The 21,585-nt window shown below is 44.8% G+C and overlaps 2 protein-coding genes across 2 annotated transcripts; both read left to right on the top strand.

The window, feature by feature from the left end:
* The first annotated feature begins 350 nt into the window (after positions 1-350).
* LOC115796270 (uncharacterized) lies at positions 351-20,999 on the top strand. Its single transcript, XM_030752595.1, has 11 exons — positions 351-804; positions 3,997-4,085; positions 4,562-4,688; positions 5,675-6,512; positions 9,192-9,519; positions 11,296-11,356; positions 11,950-12,881; positions 16,216-16,561; positions 17,090-17,187; positions 17,269-17,350; positions 17,487-20,999. The coding sequence occupies exons 1-11, from the start codon at positions 543-545 to the stop codon at positions 18,311-18,313; spliced, it is 3,990 nt and encodes a 1,329-aa protein (XP_030608455.1). The 5' UTR covers positions 351-542; the 3' UTR covers positions 18,314-20,999.
* On the top strand, positions 9,013-13,045 carry LOC115795839 (zinc finger protein 236-like). Its single transcript, XM_030751954.1, has 3 exons — positions 9,013-9,519; positions 11,296-11,356; positions 11,950-13,045. The coding sequence occupies exons 1-3, from the start codon at positions 9,175-9,177 to the stop codon at positions 12,897-12,899; spliced, it is 1,356 nt and encodes a 451-aa protein (XP_030607814.1). The 5' UTR covers positions 9,013-9,174; the 3' UTR covers positions 12,900-13,045.
* Positions 21,000-21,585: the final 586 nt, after the last annotated feature.

Genomic DNA, 21,585 nt, shown 5'->3' on the forward strand with positions numbered 1-21,585 from the left:
ATAGAGGCTGCGGGGATACCCTTCACTATCATGAAAGTACAGATTCAACAGGCCCTGGTTCAACTTCAGTTCATATCTCAGCACAACACAAAGATATGTTTGGACATAAAGTCAGAGCATCTGTTAATAGTAGGTAGTTAAATGTTGAATTCTTTAAAATATTTTAAGGACACAAATTTCTAATAATTAAATTAAAACAAAGAAAAACTTTAAAAAACAAAAAACTAAATATTTCAGAAATCGTATAAAAGTAATATTGAAGTGGAGGGCGGTTTTTACAGTCCACACTTGAATGTAGCACGTATGGGTGTGCGCTGAACTTTATTTTGAAAGTTCTGACGGAAGTTGCTAAAGAGCTACGGTTCCACTTCAATCAAAACAGACGGTTCTCCGCAGCATCCATCATTATTTACCCCGAACTGGTCCCTCTGTGTTCGGCGTGAACGAGAACGAGCCGTCGCTTTTCCGCTGAACGCACCGTGTTTGTTAATGACGATTTAATTCACGTTTCGGCGGCTGGTGTCGTTTCTCGGCGGCTGAACATGACGAGCTACAAGGGGTTTCACTCTCAACTGACGTCCATCATGGAGGCGCTGACCAAAGCGGCGGTGGCGGAGATCTGCGAGCTGGTGGACGACAGCTACGCGGTGCTGCGGCTGGAGATCACCCGCAGCCAGAAGGAGAACGAGGCGCTGCGCAGGAAGCTGGAGCTCATCGAGTCCATCATCGCCCGGGGTCACCGGGGCAGCGCAGCCGTGCTGGAGGAGGAGGAGGGCGGCGAGGGACTACTGGATTTCGCGGCCGGTGAGTTTTCCGGGGAGTTTTACAGACAGGCTGTCGGTCATCCGCAGGTCAGTGATCCCGATGATGGGGGCAGGATGTTTAGAGCGCGAGACATCCTGGGTTTTTAAAGGGAGTTTTGGCGCACAGCTGTGCACAGCTTTTAAACTCCCTTTAAAAACTAGTGAAAACCGTTTTTATACAGCTGTGAAATGAATTCAGGCACTTTTATCGTTGTTTGGTGTTTTCTAAGAGTCATTTATTAATTCGGCTTACGGATCAAAGTCTGTACTGCACTCAGAGTACACTTTATTCGAGTACTTTTTACTGCAAACAAACACTGGTAACGCACATCACAAATATCACTTTGAACGAACCAAACTTTCCCAGTGATTTATATCAGCCAGGTTAAAGACGTGGATGCAGAGAAACATTTAATTCTAATTTATTTATAGTTTAATAATTAGAACAAAGGCATTAACTACAATAACAGGAATGAGAGGTGAGGCTTGAATAGAATAGAATAGAATAGAATAGAATGCCTTTGTCATTATGCAGAATGTGCAGGAAGATCAGAGGGCCACTCCTGTTCAGTGCCATGCTTTAGAAAGTCACACTTTCTAAAAATATAAAATAAAACTTCTAAAAATATACAGAAAATAAAATAGAATGTATATAAATATATACACTATAAAAATATAAGTATCTACATATAATAATGAAGATGGTGAGTATTGCACTAGTGAATGAATACTGGATATTAACCATTATAGGAGTGATAGATATTGTTCAGTATGAATAATATAATATTGCACAGAGATGTGGGTGTTCCACAGTCACAGTGGGTGAGTGTGTGAGTTCAGGGTGGTGATTGCTCTGGTGAAGAAACTGTTCTGGAGTCTGTTTGTTCTGGCTTTGATGCTCCTGTAGCTCCTGCCAGAGGGCAGCAGGTCAGAGGTCAAAGCCAGGGTGTGAGCTGTCCTTGATGATGTTCCTGCTCTGCTGATGCAGCGGGAGGTGTAGATGTCCATCAGGGAGGGGAGAGGGCAGCCAACGATTCTTTGTGCTGTCTTGACTACCCTCTGAAGCCTGACCCTGTCTGCCTCAGTGCAGCTGCCGTACCATACTGTGATACAGTACGTCAGCAGGCTCTCAATGGATGAGCGGTAGAAGGTCAGCAGCAGGTTTGAGTCCAAGTTGTTCTTCCTGAGGACCCTCAGGAAGTGAGGTCGCTGCTGAGCCTTCTTGATAACAGCTGTGATGTTATCTGACCAAGAGAGATCAGCAGAGATGAGGACACCAAGAAACCTGAAGGTGTGGACCCTCTCCACACGCTCGCCGTTGATGTAGAGGGGAGCTGGGTCAGTCCTGTGCTTCCTGAAGTCGATGATGATCTCTTTGGTTTTCATGGTGTTCAGTGCAGGTTGTTCTCTGAACACCAGGCTGTCAACTTCAGGACCTTTTCATAAAATTGAAAGGTGTCGTGTTTCACCAGAAGGTTTTCATGTAACTTTAAACCAACCAGCTTTACTTTCTTTTGATATTTTTGATAGTTTGATATTTTTTGTATTTCCAACTTCAAACATGACTTCCATCCATCCATCCATCCATTTTCTTCCGCTTATCCGGGGCCGGGTCGCGGGGGCAGAAGCCTAAGCAGAGAAGCCCAGGCTTCCCTCTCCCCAGCCACCTCCTCCAGCTCATCCGGAGGGACCCCAAGGCGTTCCCAGGCCAGCCGAGATACATAATCTCTCCAGCGTGTCCTGGGTCTACCACGGGGCCTCTTCCCCCGTTTTTTATTTTTAAAGCTACCAAAATCATTCAGTCAGCTGATATTAGGGCTGTGGTTGGTTGACGTCTCTGCAACATCACATGTAGATCTGGCACGGTGCCTCTAGATTGGCACACCGGGGTGGTGGTCCCCATCTTTAAAGGAGGGGACCGGAGGCTGTGCTCCAGCTATCGGGGGATCGCGCTCCTCAGCCTCCCCGGTAAGGTCTATGCTGGGGTGCTGGAAAGGAGGGTCCGTCTGTTAGCTGAACCTCGGATCCAGGAGGAACAATTTGATTTTCGTCCCGGTCGTGGAACGCTGGACCAGCTCTTCATCCTTGAGGATATTTGAGTGTGTGTGGGAGTTTGCCCATCCAGTCTGCATGTGTTTTGTGGACTCAAAGAAGGCATTCGACCGCATCCATCGGGGTATCCTGTGGGAGGTGCTGTGGGGGTATGGGGTGTCTGGCCCGTTGTTGCGGGCCATTCAGTCTCTGTACAACCACAGTGAGAGCTCGGTCCGTGTAGCCGGCAGTAAGTCGGACTCGTTTCCTGTGCGTGTTGGACACCGTCAGGGCTGCCCTTCGCCACAGATTCTGTTCATAATTTTATGGACAGAATTTCGAGGTGCAGCCAGGTGGCAGAAAGCTTCTTCCTTGGTGGCCTCAGAATCACCTCCAAGTCTGAGACTGAGGTTCTCAGCTGAAAATGGGTGGAGTGCCCACCCCAGGTCCGGGCCGAGTTACTGCCCCAGGTGGAGGAGTTTAAGTATTTCGGGGTCTTGTTCATGAGCGAGGGCAGCGATCTGCTGTGGAAATGTAGGTGGATTTATCAGTCGACCTACGTCCCCTCCCCACCTCTGTTATACCAGGATAATATGAAGCTGGCATTTGGGAATGATGCTAAAGAGCCATAGGCCTCACTTTATGAGAAAGGGAATTCAAGTCTTTTAATCACCATTTTACTTTTTATTGTATTTTTAGTTTTTTACTTATGGAGTAATTTATTCCTCCTTTATTTTACTTTATTTTTATTTGAGCTCCTTTTTGGTCTGTTTTCTCATATTTCTAATTTATTGATTTTCTTTTTTTTTTTTGCTTGAAGCGTGTTATTATAGTTTTTAATGTTTTTAGCTGTCGCATCACAGAAATTTCCCAACTTTTGGGATAAATAAAGAATAATTGATCTTAATCTGATAACTGCAGAGCTGCTGTCTGATTAAACATCGCAGATGAGCTCTGCACCTGCAAGATTTGGTCTAAAAGCTGCACGAGAAAAGCGTTCAGTCCCGACCCCGTCGATAAATCAAAACGCCTTTAAAGTGTCACGGTTTTAAAATCAGAAGTGATAAGATAGCACCTGTGTGTACGGCAGAGCGGGATCCGAGGGTTTTGGTCTCCTGACCTGCACAAAAACCTCTTCTTTGTGTTTTTTAACTTCTCTCAGATCACGTCTCGCCTGTCGGAGTCGGCCCCAAGCAGCCGAAGGCCTCGAACCTCAGACGACGCGTCGCGGTGCTGGAGGCAACCAAAGAGGTGAAAACATCGACCGACCTGGAGTCCGCAGCTCTGATCAGATCAATATTAATGTGCTAATAATGTGTGATACCTTAACCTTTTTTTGTGGTCTAGTTTCTTTTCTGTTTTTAAAAAGCTGCTGAACTGAAATGAGACAAACTTCAGTGTTTTTTGTTTCACTCTGTAATTTTGCAGCTTTTTGAGATTTTTCTGCACCAAAGTCAACTTTGTGCTTTAAAGATAAATCGTTAATTCCTTTGAAAAGAAGTTATGAAATTTTGATTAAAAAAGATGTAAACAGAACGAGTTCAGACATTTAAAAAACAAACAAACTTGTTTCATAAATGTGAAAAAGTCCATGGAGTGTTTTCATGTCCACACTCAGCAGGACGCCCTGAGCAGCGTTCACCGCAGGAGCTGCATTTACTGATTCTTTCTTTATAAATTTAGGTTGTGTCCTTCTCACAGACGTTTACCCTTTTTCTTCCTCTCAGGATAGTTCGACAGCAGCTGCCGAGGAGCCAAACGATCAGGATGTCGTTCTGATAAAAGAGGAAACGGCAAAAGAGGAAGTGGACGGCGACCTCGCCGCGACAGACGAGCTGCTCATCAGTGAGGACGGTGAGCGAGCGAAACTTTACTTCATTCCAGGTGGAGACAAAATGTGCTGCAGGCGGTACGAAGCGCCGCAGACGCACTGCAGAGATGCTCAACTAACCCAACAGACAGATGTTAGCGAATTATTAAGAGCAGCAAGCCTGGATTTAAGAAAGCAGAGTAAAAATGGTAAAACTCACAAGTTACATCCTTTAAACAGGCAAAAGTTCAGTGTGATAATATTTAAAACCAGCAGCAGATCCTCAAACAATTAAAAAAAAAAATAAATTTTTTAACCTCAAGGATTAAATCGACTTTATTTATCCCAATGTTGGAAAATTCCTGTTTTACAGCTGGAAAAAATAAAGTTAAACACAAACAAATGGCTCAAATTTAAATTTATAATTCATATAATATTAAGTAACAAAAACAGGCGATATGAAACATGGAGGTAGAACAATCGGAGAAATGAAGCCAAATGAAGTACCTGAAACCTGCGTTCTCTCTGAAGCCCACTGGGTGGTGATAGCTGTGACTTCTGGTCCTGTAGAAGCCGACAGGAAAACGGCTTTCTGACCTCTGACCTCTTGCTGTAGTTCATGGGCTCATACTGAATACCACTGAATAGAGGCTCATCTGCAAACTGTCAGTCACAAGTTATTAGCCAATGAGCTTATGGTTACAGTCAGACCCCGCCCCCTAGTCAAATCCAGGTTTTTGCAGCCATGATGGCGGAGGGAGAAATGCCTTTCTCGTGGTCTGTGATAACAATGTAAAAGAAGTAAAACTTCAAAATAAAAGCAAAAGGAGAATCACAAACATGCCATCAAATATGAGATGGCATGAATCAGTCAGAGGAAGAGTGTGAGGTGTGGTGGATGGTGTGATGAAGATGCAGAGGTCAGCATGGGTTGTTGAGATTAGACCGTTTCATGAGTGGGATTAACCCGTGGACCAGAAATTTTGATCTGCTCTGTTTGAACTGTTTTCTTTTTTGTTTTTGTCTGAAGGGATGGAGGTGCCGACGTCGGAGACCGACGACAGTGAACAGGGCCCCTCTCGGTTGACGATCTCCACCGTGACCGGCGCCGACCGGCGGCCGTGGGACCAGAATAATAACGGCGTGTCAGAGCGGCTTACGCATCACGAGTCCCGCAGCGCGCCGGGATCCCCGCACCCTGCAGGGGGCGTTGAAAGCTGCTCCTCGGACATTGTGTTCGATTTGGCGTCTGATTCGGGCGATAATGTTGCGTCCGCGCCTCACAACAGGAAGTCATTCCTGCTCGAGTCAGGAGGAAGTCCCGCCTCGCTTCCCGGGACCTCTGAGCTGAAGCGAGGCGTCTCCCTGATCAGCTCTCTCCCCTTTGACTCAGAGCTGGATCTGTGCTCCTCGTGGACCAATCAGGGCCTGCCGAGCATGGTGCCCGTGTCACACCGGTCGTACCTGAAGCCGGACCAGAGGCCCACGCTCATGGAAAAACCGTCCGACTTAAACACCGGCGGTTTCCCTTTGGCGCTGACGCTCGGTGGCTCCAGGCTGGACGCTCTAGATCTCAACCGCTACAGCAGGGACCGCCGCTTCGTCTGCAACTACTGCGGCAAGTGCTTCACGTCGTCCCGGAGCCTAGAGACACATGTGCGGGTTCACACCGGCGAGCGGCCGTACAGCTGCGCTCAGTGCGGGAAGCGCTTCACGCAGTCGGGTCATCTGAAGACGCACCAGAGCGTGCACACCGGGGAGCGGCCGTTCGCCTGCGAGCACTGCGGGAAGAGATTCGCCGGGAAGCAGAACCTGAGGATCCATCAGCAGAAGCACCATCAGGGCGAGCAGGCGGCGGCACCCGTTTAACCGGCTAACAGAGACGCCACGCTTCCTCAGACCGCGCTGCTCTTACTCAGTTTTAATCGTTTTAAATAGATTTTATTAGAAGCTGGTTTTACATCCACTGATCAGCCAGAACGTTAAAACCACTCCTAACATGCTTCCCTGAATAAATAACAGACGCTAAATAATGAAGCAGTTATCAGGTGGGCTCCACCGTTGTGGACTAATCAGAGTGTGGAGAGCTGCTGTCGCCACGCTGAGCTCACCGCCAGCTGCAGGCTCTGATTAGAGTGGATTTCTAGAGAAGGAGAAGTTATCATTGGCAGCTGCAGTCCTGCATGGTGGAGGATGGAGTTCATCTGATGAGGAACTCTGGAGAAACAGCCACCTCGCCAGCCTGCAGGTGGGGAAGCAGCATGGGAAGAGCAAGGAGGGGTTCCTCTCCACATAAAGACCAAAAGAGGGTTTATCAACTTCACATCTGCTCCTGAAGTCCCTCATTGTCCATTTCCAGGTACAAACACACCTTAAGGTCCCTTAACAACCAAACACTGAGGCGCCACCCGAGTTAAAAATGCTCCCAGTCCCACCCGCTGCACCCAAGGCAGCTGGAGCTGTTTGGCTGGTTTTATTGTTGTGGCCGATCGGTGAACAAACCTGATCGATAGCTGTGACTGTTTCCAGGCCTTACCTGTTTGTAACCGTCTGCCTCGGTACTAAAGGACAGTACTCTGACCTGATCTCACTCACTTACCTCAGATTTAGGGAAAAACAACCAAAGGCCTGATTTCAGGTCTGCTTTGAATTTTTGAGGATCAAAAATGTAACAAACCAACGTTGGAAGCAGCGTGTCAAAGTTCTCTGCTTGGTGTTTATCTGGAAATAAACGTGTGCGCTCTGATGAATTTCTCTGTCTCGTTTGTGTTTCAGGTTCAAACTCTGGAAGCAACTTTGTGTTAAAGTGGAAATATTCAGACAGAGAAAACCGCAATATCTGTTTGTGTTCATTTATGATCGATCGATTTTCACGCCATGAGTTAAGATAGCAAACTTTTTCATCTCCTTTTTTCCTGCCATTCATTTATTTGGCAAATTTAAAGATAAAAAGAATCAAATTATTGGGGAAAAAACAGAAAATAATCAAAAAGGATAAAAACCTGAGGGAAAAAAATTATTTTAAAGTGATTTCAGGGCTCAGGTTTATATAAAGGCCAGTCTGTTTACAGTTATAAAAAACATAACTGGAAAATTAGAAAAATTTAAAGTGATTACAGGAAATTAGATAAATTATAAGATGATATCCAAAAATTATGAGAGAGGAATTTGAAATAATAAGAAATTAAAACTTTAAGTTAAATGTTTAAGTTATGACAGTAAGTTTAAATGATATAAAAATCTTTTTTTCTTAAAATGTTTTTAAAATGATGAAGCTGAAATAATTTGCAGATTTTTGATAATTTGATTCTAAATTTTAAGAATATAAAACGTGTACGCACGCCTATTAAATGTTTTTGTGATGTTAAAAAATGAGACCACAATGGATGATTTTAAAAGATTCCCACCTTTTAATGTGACTTTTAACCTGTACAACTGGAAAACAAACAGAAAAATAAAAATATAAAATAAGCTGATGCCTTAAACTGACACTCCCTCACAGCCTTCAGGCTCTGGCAGCACCCTCCGCCGTCTTCAGGTCACCCCACAGGTCTGACCTCACGTCTGGGCTCTGGCTGCGTCTTTCCTGCTGAAGCCCTGGTGTTAACTTGGATGTACGTGCGCTCGGGGCCGTGTTGAAAGGTAAAATTCCTCTTCAGCTTCCTAGAATGTTCCTGCAGGTTTTGGGCCACTGCTGTTTGAAACGGTTCATTATTACCTGGGAGACCCGGCCGGCTGTTTCAGAGCTGAAGAAGAGGCAAAGTGTCTTCACACACCTGAAGAAGAACTGCCTTCATTTTAAGCACTCAAGACTAAAATAATTCGATGCAGTACAAGAAACAGGAAACATTATTGACATTCACCCTTTTATATTTGATCAGATATTTTTGTACTTTTTTATTGTTTTTTACTTTTAATCTATCGTTATTTTTATCATTCGAAAACATTTTTCAAATATTAACTTTTGCATGCTTTTATTTGGTGTCTACTTAGCAGTGGCATTTTACAGTCTTTAAAAACATTTTCAGTTCTTTAGTATTTTAATTTTCATACTATTTTTGTATATTTATTTTCACAATAATCTATTTTTTCCGTTTGTCTTTTTTATTCTGATTTTTTTCCCATTTAGTTATTTGAAATTGTGCACTATACTATTTATCATGCATTTTCTCTCTACTTGGTTTTACTTATTCAGTTATTTATTTTAAGACTTTTAGAGTTTGTTTTTGTACACACACAATAATTATCAGAATAGCTGATTGAGGGCTTCTATTCTCTATTAAAGTGCAGCAGTAGATCACTGATGGTGTTTCTAACACAGCTGAGTATAACAACAACGGGCTCTTATTTTGAAGGCAGCAGTGTTATTCCGGAAGTGAAGTATTGCTGGAACCGTCGCTTCGCTTAGAAGCACCGACGACTTGAAGTCCAAACAGGTTCCGTCCGTGGAGTCATCACCCTCACCTCGCGGCTCCGTGTGGCCCGTTAAGAGCGGTCCGGTTCGGGTTCCGGTTCCGTTGGTTCGGCGGGATGTCCGTTTTAAGCAGCAAAGCTCTTCACGAGCAGCTCTCCGTCATCATGGCCGCGCTGACTAAAGCGGCGGTGGCGGAGATCTGCGGGGTGGTGGATGAAGGCTACGCGGTGCTGCAGCTGGAGATCAGCCGGAGCCACAAGGAGAACGAGGACCTGAAGAAGAAGCTGCACCTCATCGAGTCCATCGTGGTCCGGGGGAGCAGCGGAGGAGGAGGAGGGGACGCCGCGGAAGGACCGGAGGAGGCGCCGCAGAAGCCGGGAACACCGCAGCAACCCCGGGAAGGTGACGGAGGAGGAACCGCGGCTGGAGCCGGAGGAGCTGCTGGGGCGGTGCGGGAGGAGGTAAACACACCGGCCGCCGGCATCGGCCTAAACCCCCGGAAACAGGCGGACACCAGAAATTAACATTATTATTGTTATTATTAATGCTAATAGGTTAGAGTCACAGAAGTGTAACGCAGTCAGCTGAACAAAAATAAGGAAAATTGTCTGTTTTTGTAATTAATTACACTTAAAAACAATTAAAAAAAAGTCACGTGTATATAAACATGTTATAAGGCGTGGCAAATAAAATAACTGGTCACGTTTCAGTTAGTTTTCATTTAATTAAAAATTTCTTAATGATTTGGTCTGAAAGGTTAGAGCTGAAACCATTCAATTCATCATTTAATCTATCAATATTGTTTAACAATACTTCAGTATTTGAATAATAAAGTAGTTAATCTTCTCTGAAGTGACAATAATTTAACAGTTAATCAATATCCATAATCATTATCAACTGCAGCTGTAATTACATTTTTAGGAACAGTAAAATACATTTATGATTTAATTAATTTGCATTTTATTCAGCTATGTTTGGTTTGTTTTTCCAGCCAACAGTCCGAACATTCAAACTATTTAAATCCTAACAAAGCGGAAAATTCTCTGAAATGAGATCAAATATGTTAAATAATTATCCAATAATTATCAGAGTAATTGATCAGATTTGCAAATCATTTGAAGGTTCCAGGGACTAAGTTCATGGAGAGTCATTTTTCACCATTTTAAACCTAAAAAGGTGAAATGAAGGTTTGTTTTAGGGGGATTTAAAACAGGTGAAAGCAAAATACACAAACTGAGTTTATATGAGTTAATCATTACAGTTAATCAATATCCAGAGTAACTGCTGGCTTTCATTCACACAGTAAAAACAGATTTATGCCATCAAAGGAAAAACTGAATTCAAAATAAAAGTGCCGTGGTAACCATGGAGGTTTTACACCGTCGTCATGGACACATCGCTCGAGCGTATCAGACGTGATAACAGAAAAAAAATTCTGGAGGTTTAAAATCTCGAAAAATAGCAACGATAACCTGAACCGAGACTGTTCTCCTTCAAAGTAAAAGCTTCGCTTCGCTGCTGAAACCAACATATCTTCCCCTAGCAACCAGTGGTTGTCAGGGCCTGTGTGACATGGGCCTCATTCACTGGATCCTACGCCGTCACCATGGTCACGTGTCCAAAATGGCAGACAGGTTAATGTGGTCACATGTCTGCAAACACATCATATTTCTAAGTGATGTCCGTACATCCATTCTCTTCCACTTATCCGGGGTCACGGGGGCAGCAGCCCAGCCGGGGAGGCCCAGACCTCCCTCTCCCCAGCCCCCTCCACCAGCTCATCCAGAGGGACCCCAGGACGTACCAAGGCCAGCCGAGACAGGAGTGTTTTTAATCTAAAATAATCTCCACATCACCAGTTAATTGCGTTCTTTTCTCTGCACATGCTCAGTGCAGCCTGATGTGTGTTTTCTCCTCAGGCCTGAAGCTGTTTTTATTTTTGTGTATTAATTTTCTTGCTATCTTGAGAAACCTGAGGGCATTTTTAGAGATAATGTAATTAATAACTGAACATTTGAGATCTTGAAATTTCCTCATAAACGCACTGATGCTTCATGGCCTCCTCTTTAATTATTTTCTAATTAAAACTTTAATCTCAAAGATAAGTCAGCCAATCAGGACTCAGACGTTTATAATTCTTTGGTTTATACATTTTTATCTCATTCTTACACCAATAAAAACCAGTAAAACCAGTGTGTTAAATGTTGGGATTGTTGTGTGTTCTGTGGCGTCTGCAGCTTCCAGAAGTGGTCCTGATCAAAGATGAAGACTCGGACAGCAACGACATCTTCGAGGAAAGTGAGTAAACCGCCTCCAGCTGCTCTTTTCTCTGATGTTGAAGTGTCATCATTAGGATTATGTTCACGTATCAAAAAAGCTTACAGCCAGAAAAGGCAGAGAAATATCTGTACAATGATTTCTGCAGAGCTGGAGCTTCACAGTTATTACACACAAACGCACCACAAGGAACATAAAACAATTATTAGTCAAGAAAGTCAGGAATGGATTACTCATCTTCACCAAACAAACAAACAAACCAAAACTCATTCTCAGGGAGGCCGACCGTCAGATTAGAAAACTCATTTATAATTCATACAAAAACAGAACCACAGAGGATAACCTGGGCTCAGCCTTAACAGATGATATCTGTGTGGAGATGCCCAGCTCCACCCTACATCTTCAGGATCTTCAGGTGAGGAGTCCCAGCGCGGTTACCTGTACCTGTTCTGTACAGCACCTGCAGATTATTTTCTTGGATAAAGTTCCCTCTCGGCTGGAAAAGCACTTTCAGTGGATCTTTTCCAGCCTTGAATCTTGTCATGAGAACTCTCAGAGTTTAATGACATTCTTCTTTTATTAATTGTTTTTATTTATTTATTTTACTTCCTTAGCTACTAAATCACCTGCTGATGGAGGGGCGGCTTCGGCCAGAGAGGGCATCGCATCGACTCCAATGACCCGGCGCGCAAAGAGACGCTGGCGGGAAAGCGTGGAGGCCGAGAAGAGGTCATCTTCTGAGCAGATTGAACATAAAACATGCGACGTGACGGCGGGGACGCAGGAGACTGTGTCTGTCTACTCTCTGGACTCTCCTGAGGGTGGGCCGGGCGTCTCCGGGCAGCTCGAGGATGAGGTCGAGATGGAACCCGACGAGTCTGTTGGCGCCTACTCGTCGCAGATGGACCCAGACGTGCATGTGGTTCAGGAGTGCTCGCTGGTTTCTTCGAGCGCCAACAGGCCGGTTTATTTTAGTGGCGGCGCTCTGATCGAGTCTCCATCAAACAGCGCCGAACTCGGTCTCGCTGTCGACCAAACATGGCCCAAACAGTCAAAGGGTCAGATGACTTTTGCGCCGTTTCACCAAAACGGAAATACGGACAGCAGCGCTTTTGGACTGAAGCTGCTCAGCGTGTCGGGCTCGACCTCCACAGACTGCCAGCTGTCCGAAGCCAGCAGCTCTGCGTTTGAGTACGAAGACGGCGGTGGCGACGTCGTGAACTTTACGCTCTACAGGGACCAGCAGGGCCAGTCCCAGCTCTGTGACGGGCAGCCGAGCGTCGGCGGCCGAGGGAAGCGCTTCGTGTGCTCTCTCTGCAACAAGACGTACGCCACGTCGCAGAACCTGGAGGTCCACATGCGCATTCACACGGGCGAGAGGCCGTTCAGCTGCGAGCAGTGTGGCAAGAAGTTCACCCAGTCGGCTCACCTGAAGTCGCACCTGAGCGTTCACACTGGCGAGCGGCCATATGCATGCACACTCTGCTCCCGGAGCTTCATCGTCAAATACAGTCTCAAGTTGCACATGAAGAAGTGTCACCCAAATGTCCAGAGCGACCCCTAAATGCCCAAATGAATGATTTTATGAACGAATTCTGATTTTTCAGTTTGCTCGAGCTGTCAGCAGATATTTGTAACTTAATTTTGTTGTCTTACATTCTGCTGCTCTCTCAAATCTCAAAATACAAGGAATAAAATCTGTCCAGATTACCTCGACTGACATGTTTTACATATCTGCATCACTCTGATTGGCCTACATATAATTCAGTTATGAATCTGAGGAGTCTGGCCTCCACTTGATGAACAAAAATGTTAAAAACTCGTTTTGAAAACTGGCTAAAAATATTTTTATTTCAGGCCTGGTGTCTTTTGGGAAATGGCACCAAAGTCTCAGGAAAAAACTCAGCAGTTGCCGTACTAAAAACTCCAGTTGGCAGTGATGCCACTCAGACTGTATGTAAAAGATGGACACAGTGACATCACTATTGGCTCACATTTTGAAACCTTGGCTGCAAACACGTTAATTCTTTTGGAGTCAGAAGTCACCACATTTAGATTAGAGGGTGGCGTGCAAAGCACATCAGCTAATGCAGAAGTGCCTTAAACCGGCATTTTCAAAATGCCACCAGGAGCCCAGTCCTGTAGAAGTCTATGGGAAAACGGCTCTTTGACTCCACCCCAGTAAACCTTCACTATGGGCTCAGAAGCTCATTTTCAATAAAACATTAAGTCAGAATGACCAAAATTTAGAAAACTAAGGATTAGAAAGGAGAAATATCCAGAATAGAGCCTGCTAGAAGCTTCATGGGAGGACTTCACAAACTAGTGAGTGACATCATGGTAGGTGCAGCCATCTTTAGTCAAAAAGACTGCACCCTTAATTGAAGCCTTAACAGAATCCATGTGGGCGAGTTATAAAAATTTCAGACTCCATACAGTTCTCATCAAGGTTTTAACTGTCCACAGAGACCAAAATACATTTCTTTAGCAGGCGGTAGACACGCTTATTTCTGCTGTTAAGTTGGACATTTGAACACGGGAGTCTGGGGGGAGTGACTCGCGTTTGAAGTAGCCTCTAGTGGACATTAGAGGAACTGCAGCTTTTCTTGTACTCTGGCTTGATTTTTAAATCCCTGCGAGCTGCTTGATTTTTACCACACCACTGTGTTCAGCTCCTTCAGACGAGACGGAGAGAAAACTGTTCTTGAGGCATGTTACATTTTTGTGGTCATTAATAAGCCAGGTTTGTATTGATTAACGTGCTTACATGGAGTATTGTTACCAAGCCAGTCAGTGGCTTGGTAACAGTATCAGTAGCAGTAGTTACAGTGGCAGTGGCGCAGTGGGCACCTTGCAACTGGAGGGTTGCTGGTTGGAGTCCCCGTCTGAGCGCATGCTGTCATTGTGTCCCTGGGCAAGACACTTAACCCACATTGCCAAAGTGTGAATGTGGTTGTGTGTTTGGTGGTGGTCGGAGGGGCCGTAGGTGCAAATTGGCAGCCACGCCTCTGTCAGACTGCCCCAGGGCAGCTGTGGCTACATTAGTAGCTTACCACCACCAGGTATGAATGAAATGTGTGAATGAATAGTGCATGAAATTGTAAAGTGTCTTTGAGTGTCTAGAAAAGTGCTATATAAGACTAATGATAAGACTAATAATTATTACCTACATTTACTGGTAACAATCTCTAAAGTGTGATAGTTTGACGTTTTCTTTTTAACATTTGTGTTTTTGTCAGACTAAAGACATTTTAAATGCTGCAGGGATTTGAAACATATTTTTATGCTTTGCAGCTAAAATAAGAGCATCCTGTTCATCAAATTGTAAAATCTGTGCTGTTACAAAGTCTGATGTACAGATTGGAGATCATTTCACAGAAAATGTTGATACTGTTTTCCTTATATGCTAGTTTCTCTTGTTTTTGGCTAATAAATAAGGTGCAAATAATTTTTTTCATTAATTTCATCTGAATACTGATGTTTGTTCAAGATTTAATTTAAATAGGACACGTAATCTGAAACCTGTAGTTTTCCATAACTTTGACCACCAGTGGGTGAGGTGAAATGCTTGCATGCCATTTTTAACGTTTAAGATTTGCCTTTTTTAACCCTTTATTTACCACGCTGGCAGGCCTGTAAAGTTCAGAAATGCCACTATTTGCAGACTTCTGACAGCAATTATTGTGAATTTTTAAATTTTTTTTCCAATGGGACAGTCACATAATTACCGTAATTGAAAGCACATTTTAATCAGATGTCTCTGCAATTGCCTGGTGTTAAAGGGTTAAATAACTTATCTGGTTAAATAAAGGTTACATTGGCACCATCCAGAGGTAGCAGAAGTACAGACTTACTTAAGTAAAAGTAAAAAGTACAGGCTCTGAAATGTACTCAAAGCAAGAAAGTAAAAGTATCAGTTTGTATAAATGTTGGATTCAGTGAATTAATCTCAGCATCAGCAGCTTTGATTCAAACTCATCTCTGCTGCACTGATGTAACCTGTAACTGTGACCATGAACACAGCCTCTGTGCACCAACACAGAGCTTTACTGTAAATCTTTGAATAACACAAAGTCAGCATACTTCAGTTTGCGGTCCTTACCTTTAAGCCTCTCTCCTTCCTCTCCTGTAAATACAGCAGCTCTGCTTTTAGCTAGCAGACACACTGAGTGACAAACTGCACACACTTTATGTGTTTGCTGATATTGTTTGAGGTTTGATGGAAATGCAAACTTTTCTCAGACGTGTTAAAGCTAAAGTAACGAGTCTGTTTGAAAATGTAATGAGTAGAAAGATACCTGAAAAATCTACAAGTACAGTAACGTACAGAAGTATTTGTAGTTTGTGACTTCCCACCTCCTCCCACTCTTCACCTGCCATGTCATGATAAAAAGGCCAGGCTTCGTTCAGACAATATTTCTGCAACACAGTCCATGCTCTGAGCCAGCCCCGGCAAAAAAGAAACAAAAAGCCTCACAAAGATGGAGTTTAGTTATTTTTAAATCTGGGGTTTCTACTGTGACAGCAAACTACATTTATGCTGTTTTTGATGCTAAATAATCTTTATTCGGCTGAGTTTAATCAGATCCAAATAGTTGAATATAAAATGTTTGCATAAATATAAAATTCAGAATAGATGATCTGGATTTGCACTGCTCCACTGAAGGACACATTAATCAGGTTTTCTCTGGATTTTTTCATACCTGCAATTTATTTATTTTTTCGAAAAAAAAAAAAAAAAGTAAACGGATACTCTGCACATGCGCACTGTGGTTTATTTCAAGTCTTCCCCTCCAGCACTTCCTGGTCTGTGTCGGGAAGCACACATCAGGTGAGCAGCATTATTCCGGTAAACTGACCGTCTGTGATTGTTTCTGCCACGAGCCCGCGGTGTGGACTGTTCTGCTTCACACACGCACACGCTGGAGTGGACAATGTCGCCGGCCGCCGCCTTCCACGCGCAGCTCGCCTCCATCATGGAGGTGCTGGCCAACACGGCCGTGGCGGAGATCTGCGAGCTCGTGGACAACGGCTACTCGGTGCTGCAACTGGAGATCTCGCGGAGCCGCAAAGAGAACGAGGTGCTGCGGAGAAAGCTGCGGCTCATGGAGCTGCGGACCGCCCGCGCGACCGCCCTGAGAGCCGCGGTCACCGCCAGCGGCACCGCGGTGCTGCACGCGAGCGGCCGCGCACGAGCCGAGCTGAGGAGAAGCTCGAACCCGACAGGTAACCGACCGTTTAACTTTAGCATGTGTACTGTAACGACTGATCGAGACTTCAGAGCAGTGGGAGATGTCACAGTGGCTCCATCCATCATGACCCGTGGAGCTTCAGGCTGAGCCTCTTCACTGTCATCGTCTCCGTGTTTGGAAACTAGAGATCTCAAGAAGGGGAGGAAGCAGGGATGTGATGGCGTTTATCAATCACAAGCATATTCTCTGAATGTGACCGTAATTTATAAGATGAACATCATGCTATTCATAACCAAGATGTCACTTAAACATCTATTGATTAAAAGGTGTATTCATTAGCAATTTCTCTTTATTAATTATCAATAAGAATTGCACCTGTATAGAATGGGGAGGAGGGACATTAACCAGGGCTGCACCTTTTACCTGCTGGAAGGTCTCACCCCAGTGACTAATACGGGCCATCACATTTCCATCAAGCGTATTTTGTCCTGTTGGACGACTGGCTTTACTACTGCACATGATTCAGAGCTTTAAATGTCTCCTCCTCGCTCACCTCCTGCAGGTGAGGTAGTGTTGTCCAGAGTGTCCAATCAGGAGACGTCTCGGTCCGGAGACCACAGCCCACCTGCAGGGTCGAGACAGGAAAGCATGCAGAGGATGGTGGGTAGAAGATGATGACGAGCATCAGCAGCATCTCCTCCCTCGCTCTAAAACGTTTTATCCTCTCTCCTGCAATTACAGCAGCCGGCAGATGAGACCGCCGCCGCTGTGATCAAAGTCGAGGATGATGACGGCGTATCCTGGTCCCAGTCTGAGCCGGACAGTAAGTACAGGAAACTGAACAGCACCACCCTTTTTCCCTGTTTTGGTCATGCAGTCATTTTTAAAAATTCGTACCAGGCTTATTCAGAGCAGATCTAGACAGCTGGTTTAACTTCCTCCTTTTCTTTTATCTCTAGAAGGTTTCTGTCGTGTTGAAGAAGGACAGATGGAGGCAGAAGCGCCGATCAAACAGGAAGCAGGGAACGATGGTGGCGTCTCATGGATGAGTGGGGAAGTGAGCTCCACCTCTGCCCAGAACACCCAGAGGTCAGAAACCAGCAGTTACGACTGTTTGATATTTGAGCCGCAGCTTCAGCTCGGCTCCTGCGCTTCCCAGAATTCTCTGGGAGCGGAGGCTGGCTGCTCATCAGCGTCCGATTCAGGCGGCAGCTTCCCGTTCCCGCTCAGTGAGGCAAGTCTGTCTGCAGCAGAGCGACCTGCAGGTTTCCAGAACAGCCAGCAGAGGGTGGCACCTGCTGACGAGCTTCCTGTTAGGAAGGAGACAGCAGGAGACCAGCGCTCCTTCATCCGGAGAGGCGGGTGGAGACAGCAGGACGCTGTCAGCAGAGCGGCGAGCCACAGAGGTGAGGACAGCGGGGGGAAATCGTTTGTCTGCAACTGCTGTGGGAAAACGCTCGCCTGCCTCAAGAACCTCAAGACCCACATGAGGGTCCACACGGGCGAGAAACCGTTTGTCTGTGCGCTCTGCGGTAAACGCTTCTCAGACTCCAGCAACCTCAAACGCCACCAGAGCGTCCACACAGGTGAGAAGCGCTACGGCTGCGTCCACTGCGGCAAACGCTTCGCCCAGTCGGGATCGCTGAAGGTCCACATGACCGTCCACACGGACTGCAAACAGTTCAGGTGTTCCTACTGCAACAAGACGTTTATATCCGGCAGCCACCTGCGGCGCCACATCACCGTCCACGCAGGAGAGAAACGATTTGGTGCCGCCGTGCAGTGAGCGGCGTTAACCCAAGTTCATAGGTCAAACACAGAGGACGAGGTATCTGTGATGAGGTAGTCCCAGATACACGTGACCTACTGTAAAAATGTGTGTCAGTTACATTTGAAGTCAAAAATGGATGTTTTAGATCACCTGCAAACATGTTTGTACATTTTATGGAAACTGTGACGCCTGAGGAGCAGGCGCTCTGACATCAGAGCCGCCATGTTGGAGCGCTGGGGATTGACCCACCTTCCAGCTGCTGCTTTCAGTCTTAATCAGTCTTTTGAGTCCTACTTGGTCTGGTCTTCCTCCCAGGTGAGGAGACACCCTGGACAGATTATGTCTCTGACCTGGCTTGGGAACTCCTCATGCCCTTCTAGAAGAACCGGAGGCATCAGGTTCTCTGCCTAGGCTGCTGACCTTTGACCCAGATAATAGAAAGGAAGGCAGGAAAGGCTTTTGTGCCCACTGGAAAATGTTTGTCTTCAGAATCAAGGTTGTTATAATTAATTAATATTCAGCTTTAGTGAACTGAAAGAGAAAACAAACCAATACTTTGTGCATGCTTACTAAACTAAATCCTTCCTTTAGTTTCAGTCTTATTAAAAGTTGGTGAAACCAAATAAAGCTTGAGGAGATCTTGCTCTTTCCACGTGTCCTCCTCTGTGGCTCTGAACCAAAATCACGAAGCTCCAAAGATAACAAGATTAACACCTCTCTCATTGTAATTACAGTAAAATGCTAAAACTAATGAAAAGTGAACTAAAACCAAACATTTATCCAAAGTTCAGTCACTCCGGTCAGAGAGAGAGATGGTACTCAAAGAAGAAAAAACTTCCAGGAGGGAAAAAAAAGCTTTTCTAAAGTGTAGAGATAAAGTGCCGTTATAGTAAAGTCAGTGAAGAAGTGTGTGTAGTTTGATGGGCCTGGCTGTATAAATCTGTAGGATGAATCTGAACATCCTAGATAATGTCGTTCTTGAGTTATTGTGCTCACAAGGTTTTCCGAAAACTTGACCTCTGACATTTACTTCAGGTCAGGGTCACCGAGATTTGAACTCGTCCAAGATTTTAGTTATATCTACGTAGTGAATTTGTACATATTAGGTGACATCATTCTCGAGTTTTGGCCAACGTTAAAGTTTTTGTGGAACAGACAAAGATTATGACAGAATCTCGTCTTTTTCTTCAGAACAGTTGAGCTAACTAGTGGTTCCCAAAGTGTGGCCCACAGCCTCCTCGTGGCCTGAAGCAATTTCAAGTTTTAGTATTTAAAAAAAACAAAAAAAAACTAACCACTGTTTATTTCAAAATTTCCAGTAAATATTTACCAAACAGCCATCCTTTCGTTTCTTCTAAAGTTGGGTCAAGGGGGCAGCAGGCTTAGCAGGGTACTCAACTTGCCAAGACTTCCCTTTTTCCAGCAGTGTTTTCCAGTTCATCTTGGGGAATCCTGAGATTCTCCAGGGTGGAGATGTATAATCTCTGTGGGGATTTTTGAATCTCCTCTCGTCTGGCTGTGATTGGGAAAACCTCCAAAGGGAGGTGCTCAGGAGGCATCCTGATTGTGTCTGGAACCTCCTCAGTAGGAACAGCAGCTCTACTCCAAGCTGCTCACCTCCATCTCTAAAGCCCTGTCCTTCCTGGAAGAGACTGACATTGATGTGGTGACTGGAGGTCATTCAGTGCTGGTGAAATTTAGCGACAGCAGGTCAAGTAATTTAGTTTTTCCCTCAACTTTGATGTGAGTGATAGAAATGGCTACAAATGGGAGTGAAGGATGCTGAATACATTAACAGTTACCACATGCTCCTTATGGAACCGTAGGAACCGGGGGGTTTATAACGCCTTGTTGTCAGTTTACTTTCATATGTGGGATAAACTTAACTTACTGGACAGGAAGTCAATTCGTGAGCAGTTTGTGGCCGCAAATGAGAGGCGGAAAAACATTTTGGCTCTTTTGCCTAGGCCACTGGTTTTTAACTTTTTGTGTGCTCTGGCACCTGATTGGCCAATTATTAAATGCAGGGCTGTAAAGCAGAGACATATATACATAGATGCTGCATTGAGCGGGCTGGCCTGTTGCTGTGACACGTCAGTGCGTCTGCCATATTGGATGCAGCAGATCTGCACTGTAGACTGATACAAGTCAATGGACTGAACTTCATAAAGCGCCTTTCTCCACAGTTATTGAAGGTAAAGCGTTCATTCACACATTCAAATTTGCACTAATATACACTGAGAAACTTCTAGGCACAAAAAAAAAAATTGTTTTCAAAATGTTAGTGGCCAAATACGATCAAAATCAACTCGCCACTCTTACCTGTGAAAGGTAATCCCATGTGTCCCCATTTTGACTGTAAAATGGTTCGAACAACTCCACGCAGCACCAGAGTGCAGCATCTCTCTCATGTTATGTTGGCTGCTTTTGCCACATCCAATATGGCGGCGACGTTGACGTACGAGTCAGCGCTCAATGCGGCGTCTATGGCTCCGTTTGCACGACAGCGTTTTTGATGCGTTTCAGCATTCTGTTTACACGATAGCGTTTCAGAAACGATCTGTGTTTACACGAAGACGCGTGAAACGGTGAAAACGATGTAGTTCCCATGCCAGGCCACAAGTTGGCATTGTTTTCTTTTTGCAAACCTTGTTTACGCAAGACACAGTAGGAAGTGCGGCAAATTGTTCATTATTTACAAAACGGCCAATGTGAGAGGCTTTGTGTGGACTGACGGTGAGGTTGGATCGCTGGTGCGCACAGCGCTGAATTACAAAACGGCAAAAACACAAGGAAAGCAATTGTGAATCCGCGAGTACTGTTTATCAATTTGCGCATGCGCGGAAAACTGGCCGTCGCAACCATAGTGCGCATGTGCGAGTCATCCGTTTCCATATCACGCCGTATTCAACTGTTTACGCGACAATGCAGGCCTTTGTGTTTCTGAAACGCTCCACTCTGGACCCCATTTCCGAAACACATCGTTTTCACTCCGTTGTCGTGTAAAAGGGGCCTATGTATATGTCTCTATGCTGTAAAGTGCAACAGCACACTGTGTTGTCAGTGAGTAACACAGCTTGTGAGAGGAATCACTCACTTTTATTTATTTCTGTTGGTTATTTTTATTGATATTTATTTGATTTATTAGATTAGAGTTTCAAACTGAATAGGCATATTTTATTAATTGTTTTTTACTCAAGTTGATATTAAAAAGTGAATAATTTGTTCATTACATTATCTGTCAGGCTGTTTTCATGTCAGAATGTTGTTTCATTAAAGAACCAGTT

Source organism: Archocentrus centrarchus, chromosome 17, assembly GCF_007364275.1.
Source record: "Archocentrus centrarchus isolate MPI-CPG fArcCen1 chromosome 17, fArcCen1, whole genome shotgun sequence".
Lineage (NCBI taxonomy): Eukaryota > Metazoa > Chordata > Actinopteri > Cichliformes > Cichlidae > Archocentrus > Archocentrus centrarchus.